Source organism: Hippocampus comes, unplaced genomic scaffold, assembly GCF_001891065.2.
Source record: "Hippocampus comes isolate QL1 unplaced genomic scaffold, H_comes_QL1_v1.1 scaffold249, whole genome shotgun sequence".
Classification (NCBI taxonomy): Eukaryota; Metazoa; Chordata; class Actinopteri; order Syngnathiformes; family Syngnathidae; genus Hippocampus; species Hippocampus comes.
Window position 1 is genome coordinate 1,957,188 of NW_017805035.1, and position 25,595 is coordinate 1,982,782.

The following is a 25,595-nucleotide window of genomic DNA, read 5'->3' on the forward strand; positions in this document are numbered from 1 at the left end:
AGAAGGAAGACAGAGAGAGAGAGAGAGAGAGAGAGAGAGAGAAGAAAAAAGGGCGAAAATTGACAAATTTGAATTGAGCAACATGTGGTGGGCGGAGCACGCAAAAGCCCACAAGGGCTTCGTTTTTTTTTTTATTCCCCCCCCTTTTCTTTCTTTCTTGGTGACGTCACATTAGCGCACTTCTATTTCTCCTTGAGCAGCACCTGCGTTTGCGTCCGTGTGTCAGTCAGTCGCCACAAAACGCCAAACACATCTGGCGGCCGGCGCTTGACAACCTGGGCTCACCCGGCCTTGCTCTTCCTCCACTTCTTCCTCTCTTTCTCTTCTTCTTCTTCTCCTTCTTCTTCTTCTTCTCAAATTTGGTCTCCATCGTGCTGTAATTCCTCCAAGGTCTTGGCCCATCTATTTTTCATTTTTGTGTTGATTTTCACAGGCTGCGTGTTGTCTTTGGTGCAGAGGAAAATTGCTCTTTTGATGAGGATGACCCCCCCAACCCCACCCCCCGCCGGGCGCCCCTTCACCCGGGGTAAGTGGCAACTATTTTTTTTTCACATCCACCCAGTGGGATCTCTCAGTACATTTGACAAAACGAGAAAAAAAAAATTCCCAGCGCTCGCCGCCAAGGCGCTACATTCGCTACACCTGCTGCACCATCTCATGAGATCCAGTTCACACACGGAACAGAGGTAAATATATGTCGTTATTGTGGAACATCCGAAATATCGTAAACGACCACCACATGCAATGGTAAACCTGCGATGGCACATTATTACCTCTGCAAAGGCCAATTTGTGCATTGCAGCTCAAAAGATGGTGCGGCAGGTGTGCCTAATGAAGTGGCTGAGGCTGCATTTGAGGCCGGTGGGGCGTTTGTGGTTGTAAAAGTGCTCCCTCCCACGCTGAACATCCTTTGCCAATGATTTTGATTGACACTTGAGACTCTGCCCCCCACCCAAAAAAAATGGAACATTATTTATATATCGCAGCTCATTGGATGGTGCAGCGGGTGTGCCTAATGAAATGGCCCAGTGACAGGCACTGTGTTCAAGGTCAGTTGGAATCGGCCCTTTGTTGTTTGTCAAGAAGTTCGTCCTTCCATAGAATGGAGTATCCTCACTGGGCCATTTCATTAGGTACCCCGACTCCACCTCAAGATCTCCCATGTACAGGCAGTAAAAGCAATGTTTTGTTTTGAAAAAAAAAAAACGCGAACAGAATCGGTCTGATTTCACAGAAGACTCAGAGGATTTGTCCAATTTTAAACGAGACAAGGTCTCTAAAACCATTAATCGATTCTCAAAATAGTTGTCAATTAATTGAATAATTGATTAGTTATCGATTCATGGATGAACCATTTGTACCTCTCATCAAAAGTGTTGAAATTGGACGAGGAGGGGTACCCAATGAAGTGACCCAGTGACTGAGTGTAAATTGCTGCCTGATGTCAAGTCGTTGGCTTCCCGCTTCTTAGCACGTTCGCCACGTCAAGCACTCACTGGACACTTCATTAGGTACACCCAGACCGCCTGGTCTCATCACAAGCCGTCATCATTTCGAGCAGTTGGAGAAACTCGATGAGATGGTGCAGGCGTGCTGATGAGACCCGTGTACTTGTCACGTAATGCGCAGCATCCATCACTTGAACGCGTGCGAGCATTAACAAGAAGGGCAGCGAGCCAAGCAGCTGCCTGGCTGGCTCCCTGTCTTCATCGCTGTTATTATTATTACTTTTTTTTATTCTCCTTCAATTATTGATCATAATTGATGGCTTTTGTCCACTTGTGGAGTGAATTTATCAACAGGTGGCAGTTCCTGGGCAGAATTCGTTCACTGACAAAAGTGGTTCCTGCTATTTGGCAGTGAGTTGGACATATGACGCAATCTCCAAGATGTTTAACACACAAATAGCAGTTGACCTGTGGTACTTTCAACTGTCAAAAAAGAGGGAGAAAACTACTGTGGGGCCTCAAGAGACAACCTCTCACTTGACTCATTTGGTTGTCTTGAGATACGATCACAATCGTTGAAATACGAGCGCCTTGACTTGCGAGGAGTGTTGTTCCCTTCCCATTTTTTCCCCCCGCCCCCTGATACCGATTGCAGTATTGTTTGATGCCGACACTGTACCGATATCACATCATTTGAAAAAAAAAAACATCAGCATTTTTTCCCTTGTAATTCTATGAAGTTCATACTCACTTGGATGTAAAATTATTCATACTTCATCGTTAAATCATCACTTGTGAAATATCTGCAGTAGCATAGCAAATGCCATACATGCATTATGTGTCGAATAAACAGCGTCTTTCCTTAGCTCGTCATGCTGGTGAGAGTGAGTCATGGGCTAGATATTCTCCCCAATGTGCATTTGTAATCAAACAAGGTGTAACATTTGAAATATTGTCTGATTCGAATAGACCCCCGCCGCGTGACGTCACATTTGGCCGCCGTGTCCAGCCTGAGGGCAGGCAGTCGAGTGAGTGAGATAACAGAGGCAGAGAGCAGTCACCAAGTCTCTTACGTATTCATAATAATGGTGAACGCGTGTGCTGTTTACGGTTGCTCTAATCACTCAACTAGAGATAAAAAATAAAAAAAATCTTATTTTGTGGTGCCAGTAGTGATTCTAAACCAAAGGGGGCAGGGGGTTGAAGGGTAACATGCACGATGGCTATCGAATCTTCGACGTGACAGTGGAAGACTTTGGGCACGCGTCCAGCGGCGGCGTGGAAGACTAGTGATTTTGTTGTTTTGTCTTGGAAAGGACAGCAAATCATTGTCTCCCGCACCGCTGTCATGGAGACAACACCCGCCCGACATCAAATCATCATCAGGTTTTTGCTGCTTTTTTTTTTTCCTTTTGGATCAATAAAAAGTGGCGGCCCGCCTGCCGATTGATCCACCGGCGACACTTGTTTCTGCTAATTGCCATTTTTCTTTTGTTGTGCTTTTGGGTTTGTGTGTTTGGGTTTTTTTTTTTTGTTGATATCTGTGGCACACATTACACAGGTGTGAAGTGATTTTGATTTTTTTCTTAGGTTCCTTACCATCAGTGACAATATGGCGGGAAAAATGGAGACGAATCCCTCAATGTAATCGTTTGTATCTATTGTTTGTATTTATTTCTAGTTTTTATTTGTTTTAATTCTGTAAGGGTAAAGGGACAAGATTATGGGAAACACAGAAAAATCATCCCTAAAATTAAGAAAAATGTATTACTTTTTTTTTTTTATTATTATTATTTTTTTATTAATATCATGAAAAGTGCAAGGGGGAGAGAAGCCAGGCTAGACCATGAATAGTGTAAATCCAGGAATAATTGATGGCTATTATAAGTGCATTGACCAATTCTTTAGAATTATTAGATTTTTGGCGAGTAATTTGGGGGCGAGGTTACTTTTCTCAAATGCATTGTTTGTTTTTTCTTGCTGTCCAGGTACAGTGTTCCCATAGAAAATCCCTAATATGGCGCCTCATTTTTATTCTTTTTACTACATTTTTATTTATTGTTTTCTGCTAATAATAATAATAAATTGTATTTGTACTTATAAATAAGATGCATTTGTCTTTATTTGTTCTGCAAAATATGTGCTACAGCTTGAATTGTGTTGGAAGGTCCAAGTTTACCTAATGAATTGTCCCATTGATTGTGCGCTTGATAACATTTCGACTTGAATTGCCTTAATGAATGGGGCTTTTCTCAAATAAGACGGACCTCCCTTCACCACATCGTGGTGTGAGCCAAAGGTCACTCAATCCGCTGATCTTTGAATAATGGGATGGAAATCCTTTTTTTTTTCTTATTTGAATAATCGATTAATCACAAAAAATTATTGACAGATTAATTGATTAAAATTATCGTTCATTGCAGCCTACTGGACTATAGTTGGAAACCTTCTCTGCCTCTTCCTGCCATTATTTATACTGCATCTCTTCTGGCAGAGCGCAATAATGATCTGCTTGTTGTGGCACAATGTGGTGTGACACTACAGATGTGCAACTCTGAATTTGGACTTGCCTGTATGAGGTCATAGCCCATCACAAAATAATTGTTAAAAAAAATCTGCAAAGCATATCTTAGTGTAGAGGTCTTACTGTTGGATGACAGCAAGAGTGACAACAATGGTGAATTTCATGACTGCTGTGTTGGTTGTTGTGGGGCGGGAGGGATCGACTAAAAGTGAGTCGGGGGTTCTTCCTGGACTTAACGGTACCTAGTGTTGGCAGGTCGAGGCCTTTTACAGCTCCCCGAGGAAAAGTGAATCACTGCTAATCAGCAAGCCGTCACCACTACAGACGTGACCGGATGACCTCTCGGGAGGGCCGAGTGCAATCATCCTGTTGGCTCAACCTTGATGCTTGGTTGCTGACATGGGACTTACTCAAAGTCCACTTTTGTGTGTGTGTGTGTGTGTGTGTGTGTGTGTGTGTGTGTGTGTGTGTGGTTGACAAGCTCAATGAGTCTTTTGAGACCTCATTTGCCCGTATTATTAATTCATTGCACACTCACTAGAAAACTGGATACAGTGAAGCGCCGCTGTAAATCAGATGCCATATACTGTTTGGATGTGTTGCTGCTCTGTGTGAAGTTCATCAGAAGTGACTAAAGTGAGATGAGGGAGTCTGCATTGAGTGAATTAATAAAATAAAATGCGGATATTCAGCCAGCCAGTAACACTTGCAGTTACGTTGTGCTGTTTAAATGTTCCCTTTATCTTTTTAAGCAGTACTGTACATCTAATTTCATTTGAGCAATGCAGAGTAACATTTTGCAACATTTGAACATGTAATTCAGTTATTCTTTTACATGCTTCTGGAGGTATGCCAAAGTAATACCTCTGTAATACCTCTGATTGTCTGTTAATGATTCAGTCTAGTCCTATACAAATGGCTCTAAGGCTGAAAACAGTCAAAGGAGTCTCACTAAATTATCATAACTTGAAATTTGCAAATCAAGGTTCTCCTTTGAGGATTAGATGGTGATGATGGGATGCAACAAGTCCCATTCCCTTAAATATCACAAGTGATCGGAAGCAGTCGAACAAATAGAAGCCTCGGTCAGTCATTGCGCCAAAGCCCCACTATGGCCATACATGATGGCAGACTGCCTCCTGCTGGAATGAATCTATATTACAGCCAGTCACTTGGGGATTTTTAAACCTAACACTCTTGTAGAAATGAATAAACGATAAAATCATACTTATTTTGGGGCCCAGATTTAGTTTTTCCTTTCGCGACGTACTTCCCGAGTGTGCGTAAGTATATCGGTCACACTGAGTCTTTATGCTTGCTCCACTGGGTCTTTTTGTTAATTTGAAATGTGCATTTACAAAAATAGCAGTTCTTGCAACCCAACGCGACGCAGTGCAATAAATGAACAAAATATAGATCTACTGTAGATCTATATTTTTATTTCTATATTTTTATTTCTATATTTTCAACTAAAATAATACAATAACATCCCGGCGGAAAAAGAGTTTACAAAAATATTTACGGATATTCAACGTTTTAACACTTTTTGGCCAGTATATGCTTCCAAAACAGCGGAAAATCTTAGCAGCATTGTGAGCAATAAAATTACAAATATCAGTCAAATAGGTTTAGACAATGGGGCAGTGCCAAAATAAACGAGTCACCGTTTCGACATCCACAGAAGACAAAGTTTATTTAACATCAATGTCTTTTTTTAAAACTTTATGCCGCGAATGACGTATTCCTACGCGGCCGTGCCGCCACAGCCTCCAGCGCGCATGCTCATTGACTCTCTCCCGTCACTACGACACTCGCAGTCAACATGGCGGACGTTCTGGAGCTTCATGAAGCGGGCGGCGAGGACTTTCCTATGGATGAGGATGGTGAGAATATAAGAAGGCTATTCTTATATTTGCTTGGTGCCGAGCGGAGAGTAGTTCATTTGGCGAGCAGCATGTAAATATGGAGGAGTTGGGTCGCGAAAAGTAGCCGAGAATGAAAGAGGGACACGTCGAAGGCGTGCTGGTGGGCCCGAGCTAACATGCTAAAATGCTAACAACCCGCCGCCGACTATTCATTCAAAAAATCGATTAATCACAAAAAATTATTGACAGATTAATTGATTAAAATTATCGTTCATTGCAGCCTACTGGACTATAGTTGGAAACCTTCTCTGCCTCTTCCTGCCATTATTTATACTGCATCTCTTCTGGCAGAGCGCAATAATGATCTGCTTGTTGTGGCACAATGTGGTGTGACACTACAGATGTGCAACTCTGAATTTGGACTTGCCTGTATGAGGTCATAGCCCATCACAAAATAATTGTTAAAAAAAATCTGCAAAGCATATCTTAGTGTAGAGGTCTTACTGTTGGATGACAGCAAGAGTGACAACAATGGTGAATTTCATGACTGCTGTGTTGGTTGTTGTGGGGCGGGAGGGATCGACTAAAAGTGAGTCGGGGGTTCTTCCTGGACTTAACGGTACCTAGTGTTGGCAGGTCGAGGCCTTTTACAGCTCCCCGAGGAAAAGTGAATCACTGCTAATCAGCAAGCCGTCACCACTACAGACGTGACCGGATGACCTCTCGGGAGGGCCGAGTGCAATCATCCTGTTGGCTCAACCTTGATGCTTGGTTGCTGACATGGGACTTACTCAAAGTCCACTTTTGTGTGTGTGTGTGTGTGTGTGTGTGTGTGTGTGTGTGTGTGTGTGGTTGACAAGCTCAATGAGTCTTTTGAGACCTCATTTGCCCGTATTATTAATTCATGGCACACTCACTAGAAAACTGGATACAGTGAAGCGCCGCTGTAAATCAGATGCCATATACTGTTTGGATGTGTTGCTGCTCTGTGTGAAGTTCATCAGAAGTGACTAAAGTGAGATGAGGGAGTCTGCATTGAGTGAATTAATAAAATAAAATGCGGATATTCAGCCAGCCAGTAACACTTGCAGTTACGTTGTGCTGTTTAAATGTTCCCTTTATCTTTTTAAGCAGTACTGTACATCTAATTTCATTTGAGCAATGCAGAGTAACATTTTGCAACATTTGAACATGTAATTCAGTTATTCTTTTACATGCTTCTGGAGGTATGCCAAAGTAATACCTCTGTAATACCTCTGATTGTCTGTTAATGATTCAGTCTAGTCCTATACAAATGGCTCTAAGGCTGAAAACAGTCAAAGGAGTCTCACTAAATTATCATAACTTGAAATTTGCAAATCAAGGTTCTCCTTTGAGGATTAGATGGTGATGATGGGATGCAACAAGTCCCATTCCCTTAAATATCACAAGTGATCGGAAGCAGTCGAACAAATAGAAGCCTCGGTCAGTCATTGCGCCAAAGCCCCACTATGGCCATACATGATGGCAGACTGCCTCCTGCTGGAATGAATCTATATTACAGCCAGTCACTTGGGGATTTTTAAACCTAACACTCTTGTAGAAATGAATAAACGATAAAATCATACTTATTTTGGGGCCCAGATTTAGTTTTTCCTTTCGCGACGTACTTCCCGAGTGTGCGTAAGTATATCGGTCACACTGAGTCTTTATACTTGCTCCACTGGGTCTTTTTGTTAATTTGAAATGTGCATTTACAAAAATAGCAGTTCTTGCAACCCAACGCGACGCAGTGCAATAAATGAACAAAATATAGATCTACTGTAGATCTATATTTTTATTTCTATATTTTTATTTCTATATTTTCAACTAAAATAATACAATAACATGCCGGCGGAAAAAGAGTCTACAAAAATATTTACGGATATTCAACGTTTTAACACTTTTTGGCCAGTATATGCTTCCAAAACAGCGGAAAATCTTAGCAGCATTGTGAGCAATAAAATTACAAATATCAGTCAAATAGGTTTAGACAATGGGGCAGTGCCAAAATAAACGAGTCACCGTTTCGACATCCACAGAAGACAAAGTTTATTTAACATCAATGTCTTTTTTTAAAACTTTATGCCGCGAATGACGTATTCCTACGCGGCCGTGCCGCCACAGCCTCCAGCGCGCATGCTCATTGACTCTCTCCCGTCACTACGACACTCGCAGTCAACATGGCGGACGTTCTGGAGCTTCATGAAGCGGGCGGCGAGGACTTTCCTATGGATGAGGATGGTGAGAATATAAGAATAGCCTTCTTATATTTGCTTGGTGCCGAGCGGAGAGTAGTTCATTTGGCGAGCAGCATGTAAATATGGAGGAGTTGGGTCGCGAAAAGTAGCCGAGAATGAAAGAGGGACACGTCGAAGGCGTGCTGGTGGGCCCGAGCTAACATGCTAAAATGCTAACAACCCGCCGCCGACTATTCATTCAAAACGCCTCGGCTCAGCCACACGTTTTATTCATTGGCTCGACAAAATGAAAATACGATTTAATATTATAAAAGTTGTGAGACTCCTTAGGCTTGATTAAGATCAAACGTAGGAACGAAAGTAAGTTAAAGCTCGAACGTAAAACCTGATGGAAGTGAACACGCATGTTACTTTGCATCCTCAGAAAGCATCCACAAGCTGAAGGAGAAGGCCAAGAAGAGGAAAGGACGAGGTTTCGGCTCTGGTGAGGAAGCACCTCTAGCTGACAGTCATGCAGTTGTTTTGGAGTGAGTGCTCATACTTGTGTTGGTAGATGAAGGCGCCAGGTCCCGCATGAAAGAAGATTATGACACGGTGGAGCAGGATGGAGATGAGCCAGGCCCTCAGCGATGTGAGTGCTGCCGGTTTAGAGCAACAAAAACTGGATTTCAAATATACATCTCACAACTCGTGTTTAATTACGCTGTAGTGATAGTCATTTATTGCAGAGGATAAGGAACATATCCCAGTGAGTGTTTTGATTATTTTGTTGCAGCCCTGTTAACAAGTTCACTGCTTCATAGGATATAACATTGATGTTAATTTCACTAGTCTGACAATGGCGTTTTGCTTGAGCAATGTGCTAGCAGACTGTTAAGGCAAATTAATGAGGTTCACTCAACTGCAAAGTTGCCAGTAGTTGTTGGTTAGTGTGATATTTTGACCCAAAAAATGTCAGGTTAGGCAACCCGTGGATTGTTTTACATTGTGAAAAATATTCCACACCTAATCCAGCACATATCACTTGTCTTGTGCGTTAGCCGTGGAAGGTTGGATCCTGTTTGTGACGGGCGTCCACGAGGAGGCCACAGAGGAGGACATCCACGATAAGTTCTCAGAGTTCGGCGAGATCAAGAACCTGCACCTCAACCTGGATCGTAGGACGGGATACCTCAAGGTGAGACCACTGAAAGGCAATTGTTCATTTTTATCATTGCCGTCTGGCCTACTGTCTATATCAGAACTTGTATTAAAAAGAAAAGTCAATTCAAAATCTCCTTAGTGATTTTGGTCTTGAGCAGCAGTGGCTACGTTCAGAATCATTAAGCTCATTCCGGACTTATCAGTCACTACAATGCCACTAAACAGTCAAATCAAGAAAAAAGATTTCGGAGTGGGCCTCAACTTCCAAGCATAAGATGGCGACATGTAAACGAAATCCAACATGACCTCTGGCACGTCAACATGTCCTCACTGCTAAACTTTTGACGATTGTGGAAATAACTTATCCATAACTGTAGGTTATCTAGTAAAGTTTGCAAACAGTAGGAGGCAGGGGGTTGCTGACTGGCGACAGGAAGTGGAAACTCAAACTCTTTACAACTAAAGTACAGGTGAAAAAAATTAAGAATCAAGCATAAAAGAAATTGTGAAGCATTTTTGTGTTCGTTTAACTAAAAAGGGTGTGTGGTTGACCTTTTTATTATTAGAAATGTACTTTTGATCCATAAGATGTTGAAATTTGTGCCGGTTTCCTTGTCGAAGTATGTTTTTGTTTTGTAAAGAATTGCAAAGTGCCTTTTCAGTCCATTATTCGTTGTTAAAAGACTCTTCAGATTTATTTACTGCAAGTGTCACCAAGTAATGTGATGTCATGGTGAAAATGGGTATATGTTTGTTTTTAATTTTTTACTTGACTGCTGTTTACTATCGGCAGGGTTACGCTCTGGTGGAGTACGAGACCTACAAAGAGGCGCAGGCCGCCATGGAGGGCCTCAATGGGCAGGACATGATGGGCCAGCCCATCAGCGTGGACTGGGGCTTTGTCCGCGGACCCCCCAAAAGCAGACGCAGGTAAGTCTTGTCTGTGGCCAGCTGGCGCTTGCGCAAAAACACTGGGCCATCTTGCTAATCCACGCGTGTTCTTCTTAGGACCGGGGGGCGGCGACGCAGCCGGAGTCCCGACAGGCGACGGCGTTAAACAATTGGCGCCGTGCTAGAAGGATGACAGCAACTTTGCGCCAATTTCTCTCCTTTTTCTTTTCATTTTGTATCGGATTTGTGGTTCAGTATCGTGCGTAGCAATCTCAAACATGGAGAGTTTTTGTCACTTGCTCAAGCAGCTTTCAAAAGCTGCGTCGCAATTTCCTATGAAAATGTTGATTCACTTTTTTTTCTTTTTTGCTCACTTTTTATTTTTTGGCATTTTACTGGAAGTGTTTTTGTTTTATATGACTTACAAAAAACATTAAAGTTTTAAAAAGGACAAAAAGTGTTTTTTTGTGTTTTGTTTTGTGTTTTTTTACAAATTCAATGTGCACAAATGTTACAACAGGATGAAAAAGTTCAAGTATTTGCTATCTGGTTTTATTTTGCATTTAATTTTATTTGATGTTGAGTATTTTAAATGTATTTTTATTGGAGGTTTTGCTTCTTGAGAAATTTGCCTTTTGCTATAGTTTTATGGAATATTGGTTTTGACAGTTGGATGTTTAATTTTTGTTAAATTTCATATTTAGATTTTTTTGTCAAATTATCTTATAATTCATTAAATTATAAACTTTTTTGTTAAGGGACATTTAATTTTTAAAAATTATTTTATTTTAATTGGGGGGATTGGTCAATTTTTTTTTTTTTTTTTTTTTTTTTTTTTACCTGTCACGTCAAAATACATCATCCGGAATGACCTCATCACCCGAGACCGCTTTGAAGCATCTGTCACTCTCCCCGAAGGAACGCGTTCATAGGCTGGCCCTGAAGAAACACCCACTTCACCTCTTTTCAGCTGCAAGTCAATCAGCGGACACTTGTTCGGGTTACTCCTATCCCCATTGGTCAACCACAACGACCATCAAAACACTCGTCGCTCAGCCACTGGCTTGAATCGGTGTCACCGGAAGTTATCGTTTTTGATTGGCCGTCTCGCGGCATGGGCGGGCTCTTAGACTCGGTTGACGTTGTTGTTGAAAGTGGAGTGGAAATTACTTTGTGGCTGATGGTCCGGCTTGGGGATTTGACGGTTAGTTACCCCACGAGAAGATGCTCCAAAGTTAACCACTGTCCATTTTCACCGAGTGGGCGAAAGTAGGAGGACGGGAAGGATGAAAACATCTGCGGGGCTGCTCAAGGTAAGAAGCAATTTGGTGGAGGCGGTAAAGCGGGGGGAGTGCAAGCTCTCCTTTAGCTAACAGCTAAAGGCTAACTGCCGATTCGCTTCATCTTCAAGCAGCCACAACAACGGCCATGTTCAGTATACAGGGAAATTTATTTTTAAAAATCATTTTGGGGTTTATTGCCGTGTTCAGCGATGTTTACCGCGCGTCGGTAAAGTTGTAAGACTAGTCTGGGAAAGCCGCATGCAGCCCATGCGCTCAAACGCCTCTTTTTATGTAAGCATGTTGATCCTTCTGACTAGTCTTCCACCGAAAACTACCGAAAAGACACAATGCAAACACATCACACATTCTGGTACTTCAGACGATAACCGCTTGTGTTAGCGCAAAATTTTCTTCCGCGCGTGTCAGCTGTGGTGGTGTTTTTAAAAATGTCCCTCAAGTGGACTGGTCTGACTGGGATGTGTCACCATGCGTGGACACACACGTCTGCCGGTGATGTAATCCAGATTTAAGAAGGAGGCAAGCGGTGAAGCTCACTTGTCTTGACGCTCTTCTTGACGTCTTGGTCGTTTGTTTTTCGGCTCCAAGCAATAAAAACAAGTGTAGCCTACCTCCCTTATCAAGGCCATGTTACACTCTTCAATTATTGACAAGTTGGCTCCTTTTAGTTTGTGTGTGTGTGTGTGTGTGTGGGGGGGGAGGGTATAACATTGAGTTTGTCGATAGTTAATCGAGTAATCAAAAACTATTTCGATAATCGAGACCACGTCCAAACCGTCAGAATATCAGCCTCTCCGATTTCTGTAGTCCTCATGTAATCAAATTAATTGTCTTGGTCGTGTTGATTTGCAAACAATTATTTTAATTTTATTTACAGTATTCATTGATTGATTTTTGTCGATTTTCTGACAGATGTTACAAACCAAACCGGTAGTAATTGAATCATAATTAATTAATGTTGAGACATTCTTTGCACTGATAATGTGAAATGTGTCCTGTTTTTGAATGAAGGTATGGAAATGTAAAAAAAAAAAAAAAAGTTTATTTTTTTCATTCAGAACAAAATAATGACTAATAAAATGTGATCCCTAGTCATTGACGTTCCCAAAACAAATGCAACTTGTACTGGGAACAGAATGCATGGGTGAAATGACTTGCATGCTAACGAAACATGACATCACGAGGCGCTTTGCGTTTGTGGACATCAGAGTAGCCCCTCATTTGTTCCGGTCTCGGTCCGACTCCTAGCACGTTTCTGGCAATTTTAAGGATGTTGTGCTTGAACTGCTCCTGATGTAGATTTATCATTTCAAACGTAATTTCTTTTTGGCCATTTTTCTGTTCCTTCAGCTGCCATTGCCATTGGCGCCGTCTGGTTTGTCATTTGTTGCTTTTTGATGACACACATGTCAGATGAGCACAACCCAGGGTGTCCAAACTACATTCGCATGGGATACATATCCGAAGAGGCCAGGTTTGGATTTGTAAAAATTGAAATTGTACTGACATCTTGGGCCTTAAAATTTTAAATTGATCAGAATGACCATCAACTTGGATCCAAGTTGAGGTTGAACAGTAAATATAAAATGTTTCCTGCTAATATAATAACATGAATAAAAATAAGTTCTCTATAATGCAGAATTGTATAAGAACAATAAACAGAGTGAGAGGAGAGTAAGCGATAATTGCATGTTATGTGAAAGAATGATATTGCACACAAAACAAACATTGTACTTGCACCAACTTGAATGACAACTGATGGACTTGGTGTCGGGGCCTGTTTTTGTTTTATTTTATTTGCATATCAAAAATCTAATTTTAAGGCCGTGTTCTGCTGACATCAGATGGCATAGATCAGGTATCGTCAAATGGTGGACTTCGGTCCGGGTCCCGGTGAAGTCAAGCTCTCACACAAACTCCTTGTCAATTGCTGTAAAAGAAATGTCAAAGTATGCGCCACGGGGTTTTTCTTTTTTTTCTTCATATAAACCACTGTCACAAACTGTGTCCAAATTTGTAGGCAGTGTCTGCCAAAGGCCAAATTTGAAGGCCACATGACCTGGCCATGGTTTCCACGGAGATGGGGTCCTAAGAGAAGGGCGCTCCGGAGCACACTTTGGTAGCCTACAGTGCTTGCGCTCTCCTTCTCCACTTGGCCTGCTTGAATTGGCTACGCTTGATGCGATCAGCGTGGGCTACATGAGGGAGGAGCCTTTGATGGGCCCAGCCTGCTGAGTGTCCTCCAGGACGCAGCCTCCCAATTTAGACGCAGCTCCAGACCATGTACACGGCCACACTCGGTACTACAGCAGCTCTTCTTGTGATTTGTTTACCGGGAGAGATTTGCAGGATTGACAACGCGGTATGGCTTGTTCAAACATTTGAGTCGGCAAAGAGAGTTCTTTCGCAGCAAATTCGACACGCCGGGTATAATTCTGATCATCACCTATGAACAAATTAAGCGATGGGGCTCTTCCGCCGCTCATCACGTCGTGTACTTTCCACAGCGCGTCACGTAATTACCACACGTTAGACTGGATGTTTGTGCTGCCGCGCTGATAATGAAGTCACACCCACGTGTGGCCGCACCCACGACCCTAACGAGGAAAATGGAGGGACGGCCATCGTTTGTCAGGTGCAACTTTCCTGCGCCTTTAACCTGTGGACTTGCTGTTGGTTTATTGCATTGCGACTCGTGAGTGGTGTTTACAGTTCACACACACACACACACACACACACACACACACACACACACACACACACACACACACAAACACAGACACAGACATGACTAAAATCAGATGAATTCAATGACCATTTACATCCTTTTTTCCAGTCAGTGGTTTGTTGTAAAAAACAAAACTAAACTTTTTGCAACTTGTCACCACACACTTTCCGGTCTGTTCTCAACAGCTGGGCTACAGCATGTGAAAAATCGGTCCATACAGGAACCTCCTCTTTACACGTGTCCCTATATTAGTCACCATTAGAAGTTCAGTTTGCATTCATTTAAATATTGTCATCCTAGACTAGACATGTTGGGTGTGTTGAATCAGGACCTCCGTTGTGACTAAATCAATGAGTCAGTTCTTACGGTTGACAAACTGGACTTTTTATCATATCATTCAGAGTTACGACTCGTGCTCGGTGTTCTCTTTAGAGCAAAGAAACAAACTGTGGAATTTCCCCCGAAACTTGAATGCAATTGTTGAGGAACTGAATTTGGTTTGTCACTTCGATTCCAGTTAGAAGTTAAGGTTCTAATAGTACCATTTTAAACAAATAACTTCCTTGTATGGGCTGGAGTGGCCAACCATAACGTTTACTTCACCCAAAATCTGCTCGCAAGAAGTCCACGAAAACTCTCTCCCCCACAAACCGAAAATCTCACATATAGATAAAATCTCTCACACCCAAAAACTCAGTCACACCACAAAACCTCTTTCGAAACAACAACGAATTGCAACAGAAAATCAAAGAACACACACACACACACACACACACACACACACACACACACACACAGGAGTTGCACGTGTGTGTCCCACTAACCCAAGCGACTCGGCCGCTTACTTATTAATGTGACCGCGTTTGAGAACCGCCCGTGGGAATGAGGCAGAATAGGCTCCAACTCTGCAAGTGACATTGCAGCCCTCGCCCAACAAACTAACAGGATCAGCAAGCAGCTGTTTGCGGCTGTCCGCCCCGTCCACGGAGATAAATTTAAACACCGCATGGCCAAACGCTTTCCCCCCGTGAAAGACAATACAGCAGCACGGGCTGGTTATTACAGTGAGAAGTGGAAGAGAAAAAAAAACATTAGCCAGATACTTGGAGTGCCTTCAAATAGCACTTTTTTTTCATCCAAGTGTCATCCGTAAAAGACAATTTATAGGGTGAATGAGTTCTTGCAACAATTATTCATCGATTTATCGAAATAGTTGTCAATTCGTTTGGCAATTGATTAGTTGTCTATTTATCCATTACTTGTTGAATCTCTAGCTGCAGTGATTATTCGAAGAACTGGAGCAATTCGAGTGCGAAAAAAAAAGTCTGGAGCAAAATTTCTGCCCCAGAGGGTTGCGGGGATGAATTTCCATCAGGGACAAGTTACTGCGGTCGATTCGAGTCCATAAACTGCACTTTCCATTTTCGTGTTATGGTGTTTAATTATCCATTTTTTTAATTTTTTTTTTAATAATCGATAGTATAAAAAAATGGTTCGGTCCTAATTAACCCTTTTGAAGACAGCGCTTACTACAGCGGACAGCTTATCATGTTACAGGTTAGAGGGTGCATGGAAGGGTTAAAATCAAACTCGGTCTTCTTGCCCAATTTTTCAGTTTCACATTTCTGATTGAGCCAAAAATTGAATTGGGGGGGGACACACCACTTACAAAAATCTGGATTTTTGTTTTGAATACTCATTGAAAATGCAAAGAATGAATTATATATATTTTTTCTTCTCATTAATTTGTTCTCACATTTGCTCACAGGTTGACTACTGATTGTTTCAGACAACAGCAGGAGGAAATAAAAACTCGGAACAAGTCCAAGCGGCACTGTTGCATGGTCATGCTGCATTATGAAAACTTCCGTTTGGACAAAATTAAAGTAAAAGTTGAATAACTTTCAACCCATAATTAAATTGTCATCATATGTCTTACAAAAAAAAAACTTGAACCGGTGTTAATTAGTTCGCAAGCCACTTCCTGGTTGAAGTGAGGTGAGCTGGCATGCCCTTGCCATTTGGGATTGTGTGCTTGGGGAATTTTGGAGGGAGCAGGAAATAAGAAAATGTCAGCCTCACTAACTGGCACGAAATGAAGTCGATGATAACGGCATGCATGACAAAAGGCTCACAGACTCAAACAGGAAACTGGGCGGAAAGTCCATTTCGGTCAGAGGCAGCCATTTTGAGGACAAATTCCATGAAAAAGCGGAAGCTGGAAATCGATATGTCATTCAGTTGATGAGTTATTTTTATTTAATTTTTTCTTAGCAGCTGTTCTTCCATGTTTCAATGCCATTGTTGAATATTCTTGAGAATCAAAAGTTACTCGCTCTTTCAAAAGGATATAAGACGCTCGATCATAATAGCCACATAAAAAAATGATCAACGGTAATATTGTTTATCTTGATAGCTTGTGGGAAACGATATTGTTCATGAAAAAAGATTGGAGAAACTAATCGCATATTCAATCGCGGGGGGGAATCCCAAATAGGTTATTTTTCAAAATGGTTCAGCCCTCAGAGGCACTGCAAAGAGAAAGATGGGATGAACAAAAAATGCATGCCAAAAATGAAATTCATTCAGTGGGGAAAATGGATTTGATACTCAAGCAAGTTGCTTGGTCGCCGAACGAAGTCACCTCCTAAATCGAGGCACGGCGCTTTTTGCTTGACTCTTCTTGTCTGGAGTTGTGAAATTGGAAAAGAGATTCTTTCACGTTCATGTTGTGTTGTTTGGGTTCTGGAATTAGCCTTTGCGCGTTAATTAGCCAGAAAGTTGCACAACAGGTTGGAAGGGATGCTGGAATTGTTGATATGCAATCAAGCGGCAATTAGTTGTTCACCCGTACAATTTGTCCTCCATTCGGAATGTCTCTGGGGTCGAATCCAAAGCGACGTTAAAGCAAGGAACACGTCCTGACAATCATGCCCAATTTGTCAATGTACCCCGCTTCGATTTACGATTATCAGCCTCGGTCTTTTTCTGAGCAGACCGGGCAGGGAAAAATCACTCTTAACATAATCCACACCCCAAAATAATCAATCGTGATTATCTTGTAGCGACATCTGAGAATCGGGCCTCTACTTGATCACGAGGGAGGAAAATGCTCCATTTGTGCCCGATCGTCACGTCTCCCCCATGAAACATTTATGACCATTGACTGCCACTGTCTTCCGAGCGGATGATGGAGAAAAGTTTTATGATTGTCAGCACAGAATAATTGGCTCAGGATCATCATTTCGAGACATCTGAGAATCAGAGCTTTCTCAAAGTCAGCCAGATGACCTGTATGCCTGCACATTTACGATTCACGATTGTCAGCCCCCGGTCATTTTTTGTATGCACTGGGGAGGGACAAAGCCTTCTTGCCACCCTCCACACCATAGGATAATCGCTCCGGGATTGTCTTTTAGATGCTGACCTCAGTGGGAGTGGGGGAAATGCTCAATGGGCCCCATCGTTGGTATGTGTGTGTGCCCTGCTTAATCTTGCTGCTGTGTGTGTGTGAGTGAGTGTTTTTCCCAGCCATCAGTACAGAGTAGGAGGCCGCCCCAAAGAAGTGTCACTTGGCAAATTGTTGTGTTGTGACCCATCCGAAGCCTCGCTGGCATGTGGCGGCCCGACGGCGGGTGTGTGCGGGATATCTGACATCAGCCTGGTTGCGCGCGTGCGCGCGTATTTGCCAGAGCAGGAATGCTCCACGCTCCCTCGGTCCCATCGCTAGAGACAGAAAATGTGATTCATCAAGATCGGCGGAGAGGAATGACATGGACTCCAAATGGATTCTTGGTTGGGCCACGTGAATGGATTGACACAGTACACTAGCTTGTTAGCATGTCACCTCTGATTAACCCTTGTTCGTTGATTTTTTTTAACGACACATCGGACAAAGGCACCATAATGGAACGGTGGCTTTAAAGTGTAATATCAAAGTCATTTCTAAATCCTTTTTTTTCTTGCGACCACTCAAAATGTTCAGTGGCGTCAGACCTATCCATACATATAAAGTTTCTATTTACTTATTGAGGTTGGTGCCCTCTATGGACATCAAAGCAATAAAAAGCAGTATTGTGCTATGGGTATAAGTAACTATCATCTGCATATAAGTAAAAAACAAAAACATTGAATTCGGACTATTCAATATGGACAAGTTAGCGCCTTCAACATGTTAATAGATCATGACATAATTTTAGTTTGTACGTCAACAGTCCTGTTACAGGATGTTTTGGTGCACAAGGGTTTAAAAAAAAAAGAATTTTACCTACTTTCACCTTCTTCCTCTTCGACTCTGTCAGCAGACGGTGCTGGTAACCCGACTCACGACTTGAGTTGGTTCCATCCCCATGCTCAGAACTCGATTTATGTGCAAGTTTCGAGATTGAAATGCTATTAATCCATTCTCACCAAAAAGCCACCACCGTTTTTTTTTATTGTTTTTTTTTTTTTTTATACATTACACATATACTTAATCAACAATTGCAACAATTAATCAATGAATTGTCTTGTTGACCTTGTTTAACTTCATATTGTCCACATTTAGGGGGCAACGCAATCACGCACAGCAGCTTTGACTTGATGATTTGACTTGAACTCGGTGTCCTCCTTGCCCCAGGAGAGAACGTACCTGCCCCCGGAAAAAGAAATGGCTCGGCTCGGACGGCCTGTACTGCAGAGACAAGACGACGTGACCCAAGGTGAGGAAATCAGTATTTTCAGAAGTGTGGTACATTTTACCGCCATAGGTAAAAAACATTGGAGCTTCCTTTTGCTGTTAATTAGCAGAGGTGGGCGCGTCAGTAAATTTTGGCGGTCTGTCATTGGCCAGAGGCCGAGCCACCCGTCCCTCATCATTTCCGTCGGTCGTCAGCGAAACATGAGTCTGTCAGTGATGGACTGAGAAGCTTCGTCTGTACTGACCCAACTAGTGACAAGCTAAAACAACTTCCGTCGATGTTTAGTATTAAGTTTCCCGCCAGCCGTCACCAAAATGGGTGTCCGTCAGTGACCTTGATGGACCTTCCGTCAGTACTGACGGAATGCCCACCTCTGTTAATTTACACTGCATACCTCTCAGTAGAGCTCAATGCTGTCTGGGATATTTTATTGTGGCACAACATGGTACTACACTTCTGTATTCTGACACGTCCAATATAAAAAAAATAAAAAACACATTAAACAGACATCCATCCATTATCGGTGCCGCTTACACCTAAGGACAATTTAGAGTGTTCAAATAACCTACAGTGACAATCTGCAAAAAAAAAAAATATATATATATATATATATATATATCAGCTATAATGACCAAGATGGCCAATACTAAATCATCACACGGTTTTGGGTATAGCTTGAGCGCAAACAATAAACCGTGATACATTCGGGTTTGCCACATGTCTGTCTTTTTAAAATTTTTCTGCAGCTGCCGAAGGGCGTCAGGCGAGCGCGGTCCCTGCCCGCGATGCCTCACCCGCTGCGACTTCCCTGACGCACACCTCCGGCCCCGCGGGGGGCAGTGACGAGCAACTGCTGAACACACCCGAGTTCACCTTCCAGCTGCCCGACCTCAGCATGTACCAGGACGACTTCCAGGTCAGCGAGAGGGACCTGATCGAGAAGTCCATGATGGTGGCCTTGGAACACGCCGGTAATAGCGCCTACGCAAAGTTTTCATGGTCAACAACCATCGCAGCTTTTCTACAAAATTGAACACCACAAAACAGATTTGATTTTTGTCCCTGAAGATTCCAAATTAAAAAGAACAAGTGACCTAAATCTTCTAATATTGGAAATTTTTCTGGCAGAACTTCACATAAAGAAAAATCGTGATTATCATTTCGGCTGTAGTTGTGCAACACTCCGGACTGACTTCTTTAATTTATTTTATTTATTTTTTTATTTTGTTTGCTTGTAAATGTCTGCAGGACGCCTGAATTGGTGGACCAAAGTGGTTCCAAACTGTCAGAGTTTGCTGCCCCTGACGACAACAGGGGACGGAAACTGCCTGTTACACGCCGCCTCGCTCGGTCAGCTCTCATTGTTGCCTTACAGTCCACATTCGCAGACATGCTTTTGTCATGCACTACACATATTGCACACTCGATCCATTTGCCCTGTACAGTGGTGCCTTGAGATACAAGTGAGCCCATTTATAAATTTTCACCACATGGGCCGTCGCTCGGCCAATTATTATTTTTTTTTTGTTTCTTTGTTTGTTTGTTATTTTGCTTTGACTTATCAGGATAAATATGAGTGCACTTAATAAGCAGCTGTTAGGCAAATAGTGACTTTTTTTTAATTAACCCTTTCATGCACCCTGTAATCTGATAAGCTGTCCACTGTAGTAACCGCTGTCCCTGAAAGGGTTAAAGTCTTCAATCTGTTTATTGACACTCCCAGATGAGGTTGACTCAAATTTAACTTAAAACAGAGATCGTAAGTAATGAGACTTGTGATGGTAAAACCCTTGAAGCAGTGGGTGTTTGAACACAAATGCTAGAGCAACACATGTAGACAGACAATATAAACAATATCCACAGGAATGTATATATTTTTTTATCCTCTCTGAAAGGCAACTATTATTGTAGCTTACTGAGTCAATCACAGTAGTTGTAGAACTTTGTTTGTGTCTGCTCGACCATGTAATTACGCGCCATCCCCAATTCGCCTGTTATCTCAAGGGTCCACTAGACATAGTTAGATTTGTCCTGATCCTCGACAACAGCCACATGTGTGAGTGAGCGCTCTTTTTGTGATGGTGGGCACAGGCATGTGGGGCTGTCATGACCGCGACCTGTCGCTGCGCAAGGCGCTGCACGAGCAGATGGATCACGGCGACAAGCAGGAGGCCCTCAAGCGCCGCTGGAGGTGGCAGCTGACCCAGCAAAACAAAGAGGTGCACCCATCCGTCCACCACGCATAGCCCGTGAAACACACTGCTGGACACTTTGACTTCAGAATCAGAATGCTGTGTTTAGACCAATGAAGGCGCACAGAACATATTCTTGTAAAGAAAATGTTTGGGGTGACTTCCCCTTTAAAAGGGAAATGTTACTCCCTAAAATGTGATTTCAATGTAAAAAGATTCTATATTCGTCTAACACTGCAATTTTATGGCCAAAAAATGAACTTCGTTCAAATAGCTTTTTTTTTTCACAAACTTTTTTTTTAATTCGAAAAAAAAAACCCTCACCAACCATAAATATATTCCTGTATAATTCGATTTTTGTATGCCACTTACAACTTTATTCCGCTAACAGTGCAGCTTTAGACCTCAATCCTAAATCACAACCTTTTCTCAAAAAGGGAAAAAAAAAATATCCTTAAACATTTGATCTTAATTCCATGAACTGCTTCCTTATTCTTTATTGCTTGATTGTCAATGATATTTTTAAGGGTGGCCTTCGTTTCAAATGAAACACAAAAGTAAATTTTCCGTACGTGGTGCCACAAATGGAAACATTTCTTCTTCTGTTGTGTTTCGTGTCAGACAACAGCCGTTGCAGCGGGTGAATATTGACTTTGAACACACCGTCTCATTTCCATTTTGGGAGCCTCATGACGCCCGCCACCACAAAAATGATTAAAAGTTTGCGCTGCAGGTTGAGCAGGTCTTTATTTTAACAAGCCGCCCGCTCGCACTTGTTTGACTTTGTGTTGACTATTGCGGGACTGGTAGCTCAAGTCTCGAACTTTTATTCCGCCAAACACCAGCATCGGTATTGGCCTCCCAAAAAAATCCATATGACTCAGGCCCTATTAAATCCTATTTATTTATTTTCCCAAGTCATAGAGAGCCACAGCAGAGGTATGAAAAGAGCGGCATGTAGTTCTAGTCTTACTTCTTGCTCCTGTTGTCACAGAACAAAATATTCTGTGGCTCCTGAAGAATAGGGCAAAATACGGCGAACTGACAACTGCTGCCACTGAATGATGCTGGAAACGCGGGTGTCTCCTTTGCAGTCGGGCCTGGTCTACAGCGAGGAGGAGTGGCAGAAGGAGTGGAACGAGCTGCTGAAACTGGCCTCCAGCGAGCCTCGGGTCAACTACAATAACCACGTCAACAGCAGGTGAGCGAGGACGGCCAGCCCCTCCGTGGCGTTTTGTGGCCCCGCCGACGCTAATGCCCGCCGTCCCCACCAGGGGGGAGTCCTCGGACGAGCCCGTGTACGAGAGCCTGGAGGAGTTCCACGTGTTCGTCCTGGCCCACATCCTCAAGCGGCCCATCGTGGTGGTGGCCGACACCATGCTGAGGGACTCTGGAGGAGAGGGTGAGATCGCCGATGCTCTCGGACCTCCTTGGCAATATTTTCATTCATCCTTTTATTTTAGCTACACAAAAGGGGAAGAAGACATCAAAGATTGGTTCATATTTTGCTCTGGTCTTGGCCGCTATGTTTTTTTTTTGTTGTTATTGTTTTGAGATAGATGACAATTATCAGCAGAGATCGATGTAATCTGTTGATTAATTAAAGACATATATTTAAAAACATAACTTTTCCCTTTACGCTTCCCACAGAGGCCGACATATACTTGCAGGCGAATGTTTGATTGTTTTGCAATACTTTGTCCTTCAGTATTTATCATCAAACCAAACTGTATTACTTAACATGATAAACATTTTGGATGCCTATACAACCGTAGACCTAAGTAAAGCCTTATGTTTTGAAAACGTCAAAAGCACGTCAGTCTTAAACTGGTCTAGATTTGTAGCATTTGATCATTTTCATTATCATAAGTGCAAAAAAAGAAAAAAAAAGAAAGATTTGTCACATTTTGCGACTTCTAGTCATCATTGAAATTTTTTTAAAAAGTTTGGCTTTAGCATTGTACTATTTTTAACCATCATAAAAGTGACAAAAAAATACGTAAGCCTTGTTCTCAAATTAAAACCTCAGGTTGGTCTTAAATGGCAAGAGATTGGCCTAACGGTCCGCGGTTTGTATCATAAATCCATGTTTTTTTTTTGTTTTTTTTTTACCATCAGGCAGATGTCCGAATAAGGTTAGATCTTGTTCTAACATTAATAAGTAAGGTAGCGGCCGTTGTAAATGGTGAAACTGGGTCCTCGCGGGTCTCCACTTGGAGCATTCCATCATGTTGAAGCATCATGAAAGAGTCCCCTCATATTAAAATGTCAGGTTGTGCCAGTCTTAAACAGTGACAAGGGCAGCCAAGCAGGCACGACGACTTACTCCATTTTTCTAAGCGGCGGTTGGATTATTCGAGCAGGTGTACCTAATGTTGTGGTTACTTTGCGGGTTATTGAGTCACATCCTTGTTTGTCCCACCACAGCTTTTGCCCCCATTCCATTCGGGGGCATCTTCCTGCCCTTGGAGGTGGCGTCCACCATATGCCACCGCTCTCCGCTGGTGCTGGCCTACGACCAGGCTCACTTTTCGGCGCTGGTGCCCATGGAGCAGAAGGACGGCGCGGCCGAGCAAGGTGACTCAGTTTTTACATTCCATGCGCTTTGCTGCTGAAATGTCAACATCCGCAGAGGTTGGAAAAAAAAAAAAAGAAGTAAGGAGCCTGTTTTGACAAAGGAAGGACTAGAAAGTACCAATTTCCACTTTCAAATATGGGGAGTGAAAGGGAAAAATATTGGAGAGACACCTGAAAACAATCTGCTGATGTAAATTAAGAAAGTATTTGTATATACTTGCCATCACGGTTGCTGAATGTGTGTTTTTGTTTTTGTTTTTGTTTTTTTGCAGTGGTCATCCCGCTCACTGACTCAGAGCACAAAATGCTTCCTTTGCACTTTGCCGTGGATCCAGGACAAGACTGGGAGTGGGGGAAGGACGACACCAACAACAAGAAGCTTGGCAGGTGCTGCCTTCACTCTCATCATTATTTTTATTCATCATTATCCCTCTCAAATCATCCCTCCTTTATGCTTTTCATAGCCCAAAAAGTATACAGGTTTAACCCCAGTGAGCCATGTTCGCATCCAATATATTGTTCCGATAGGTGACCCGATCAAAGTGTTAAATTGCGGTGTAGTATGTATCTTGAGTTTTACGATCACTCTCCGTTTTCATAAAAATATAATTTTATTCCTCTAACATTACAAATTCAAATGAAAAAAATATATACTTCAATTTTCTTAAGTCTTGGAGCAATGTGGCTTAATTCCACTCACTTTGTGACTTCTTATTTTATGAAAATCCTTTTTTTTTTTAACACAACTTTATTTCACTACCCTTGATTTATTTGGAATGCAGAATATTACTTTTTTTTTGGCTGCAAAAATATGACTTAATTGTTCAAGCTTTCCAAATTCTTATTGGAAAAACGAAACGCGAAGCTTCCCCGCCACCCTTTAAGTATGTGAGGACGTACTGTGTCCCTATTTCGGGATTGAGCCTTGACTCCAGATTAGCAACGCTTGCTCACAAGAGATTAGCTCTAAGTAGTTTCTATGAATGGAGTGGAGAAACTGGTAAATAACCTCACACTTTGTCTTGCTGTTCCCGAGACCACCCTTGTTGTCTGGTAGAAATGATTTCCTATTTCTTATTGGAGTTTAACGAAGACGCTGCCAAAGCACTTCTTATTCTGATGATTTTTTTTCCTGTAAAGATTTGTTTTGGGCCCACATTCTGGGACGGGGCTTTTTAAAAAAATTTTTTTTTTTTTTTTAATCGTTCAACTTTGGGAGCGCTGTCCATAGCACTCTTCTCTGCTGTGTCAAATTTTGAAAGCATGCGTTTTCAGTTTAATGATACAAGCCAGAGCCTTGACACACAGTTCAATGGACTATAACAACGACCATTCCTCCTCTTAGTGTGACTCTCTCGTTGGAAGCAAAGCTCCAGATGCTTCACAGCTACATGACTGTCAACTGGCTGCCGCTGCCCTGCGAGGTGAGGACAGCTGCAGTACACTGGCGCAATTTACACACTCTGGTCCTTGTAGAGATACTTGGAAATAATCAACCCAAATACAGTCACCGCAACGCATGAGTGAGTGGAACCCAATTGGAGTACATCAGACCACAGGTGTAATGACTTTTAATAACATATTGTACAAGTCCAGAGGCAAACAGGTTAGTAGCTTCGCAGTTCAATTCAAAGGTCAAATAAAAACTCTCTGTTGGTTTGGAAAGGGTTAAGGCGGTGCGGCGAATGCTCTGGAATCTACAGGAAGGTCACACTGCCATGATGTTACATCAGAGCAACAAATAGCCACGGAAACAAACAGACAGATAGAAAACAGGAAGCGGTATAGGCAGAACTTGCAGTCGGAGACAGAAAGCTGAGGTGGTTCCCAGGGCAGCGATGAGGCAGGTAGATAGGTCAGAGGCAGACAGGACTGGCAAGTTTGGGAGATGAATTGAGGAAGGAAGCGTGATGGGGAATCTTGCGTGACAGTGGGAACAACAGTCTGGCAATGAGTGAGTGAGCAAGGGGAGTTTTTTGGTTTTTGTTTGGGTTTTTTTTTTTTTTTTTTTTTTTTACATCTTCGTTT

The 25,595-nt window shown here is 42.4% G+C and overlaps 2 protein-coding genes across 3 annotated transcripts in view; both read left to right on the top strand.

Moving 5' to 3' along the window:
- The first annotated feature begins 5,751 nt into the window (after positions 1 to 5,751).
- Positions 5,752 to 10,434, top strand: rbm8a (RNA binding motif protein 8A). Of its 2 annotated transcripts, none has more exons than XM_019863901.1 (6): positions 5,752 to 5,855; positions 8,481 to 8,540; positions 8,610 to 8,687; positions 9,097 to 9,233; positions 9,993 to 10,129; positions 10,208 to 10,434. In XM_019863901.1, exons 1-6 carry the CDS (start codon positions 5,795 to 5,797, stop codon positions 10,254 to 10,256), a joined length of 522 nt encoding a protein of 173 aa, XP_019719460.1. In that variant the 5' UTR covers positions 5,752 to 5,794; the 3' UTR covers positions 10,257 to 10,434. The 2 variants fall into 2 exon arrangements, with proteins under 2 accessions (XP_019719460.1, XP_019719459.1); XM_019863900.1 differs by lacking the exon at positions 5,752 to 5,855 and adding an exon at positions 7,987 to 8,099.
- Positions 10,435 to 11,205: 771 nt separating this feature from the next.
- Positions 11,206 to 25,595, top strand: part of otud7b (OTU deubiquitinase 7B) — an 18,153-nt gene continuing 3,763 nt past the window's right edge. The window contains exons 1-10 of the mRNA XM_019863865.1: positions 11,206 to 11,403; positions 18,738 to 18,819; positions 19,545 to 19,769; positions 20,047 to 20,148; positions 20,890 to 21,017; positions 22,085 to 22,191; positions 22,265 to 22,392; positions 23,418 to 23,567; positions 23,840 to 23,954; positions 24,913 to 24,991. Of these exons, the coding sequence (XP_019719424.1) occupies positions 11,377 to 11,403; positions 18,738 to 18,819; positions 19,545 to 19,769; positions 20,047 to 20,148; positions 20,890 to 21,017; positions 22,085 to 22,191; positions 22,265 to 22,392; positions 23,418 to 23,567; positions 23,840 to 23,954; positions 24,913 to 24,991 (1,143 nt within the window). The 5' untranslated portion in view covers positions 11,206 to 11,376. The remainder of the gene's footprint in view (positions 11,404 to 18,737; positions 18,820 to 19,544; positions 19,770 to 20,046; positions 20,149 to 20,889; positions 21,018 to 22,084; positions 22,192 to 22,264; positions 22,393 to 23,417; positions 23,568 to 23,839; positions 23,955 to 24,912; positions 24,992 to 25,595) is intronic.

Coding starts and splice junctions, on each gene's coding strand:
- rbm8a (XM_019863901.1), top strand. CDS start 5,795: ATGGCGGACGTTCTGGAGCTTCATGAAGCGGGCGGCGAGGACTTTCCT. Junction 8,688..9,096: donor TGAGCCAGGCCCTCAGCGAT/GTGAGTGCTGCC, acceptor CTTGTGCGTTAG/CCGTGGAAGGTTGGATCCTG. Junction 9,234..9,992: donor GTAGGACGGGATACCTCAAG/GTGAGACCACTG, acceptor TACTATCGGCAG/GGTTACGCTCTGGTGGAGTA.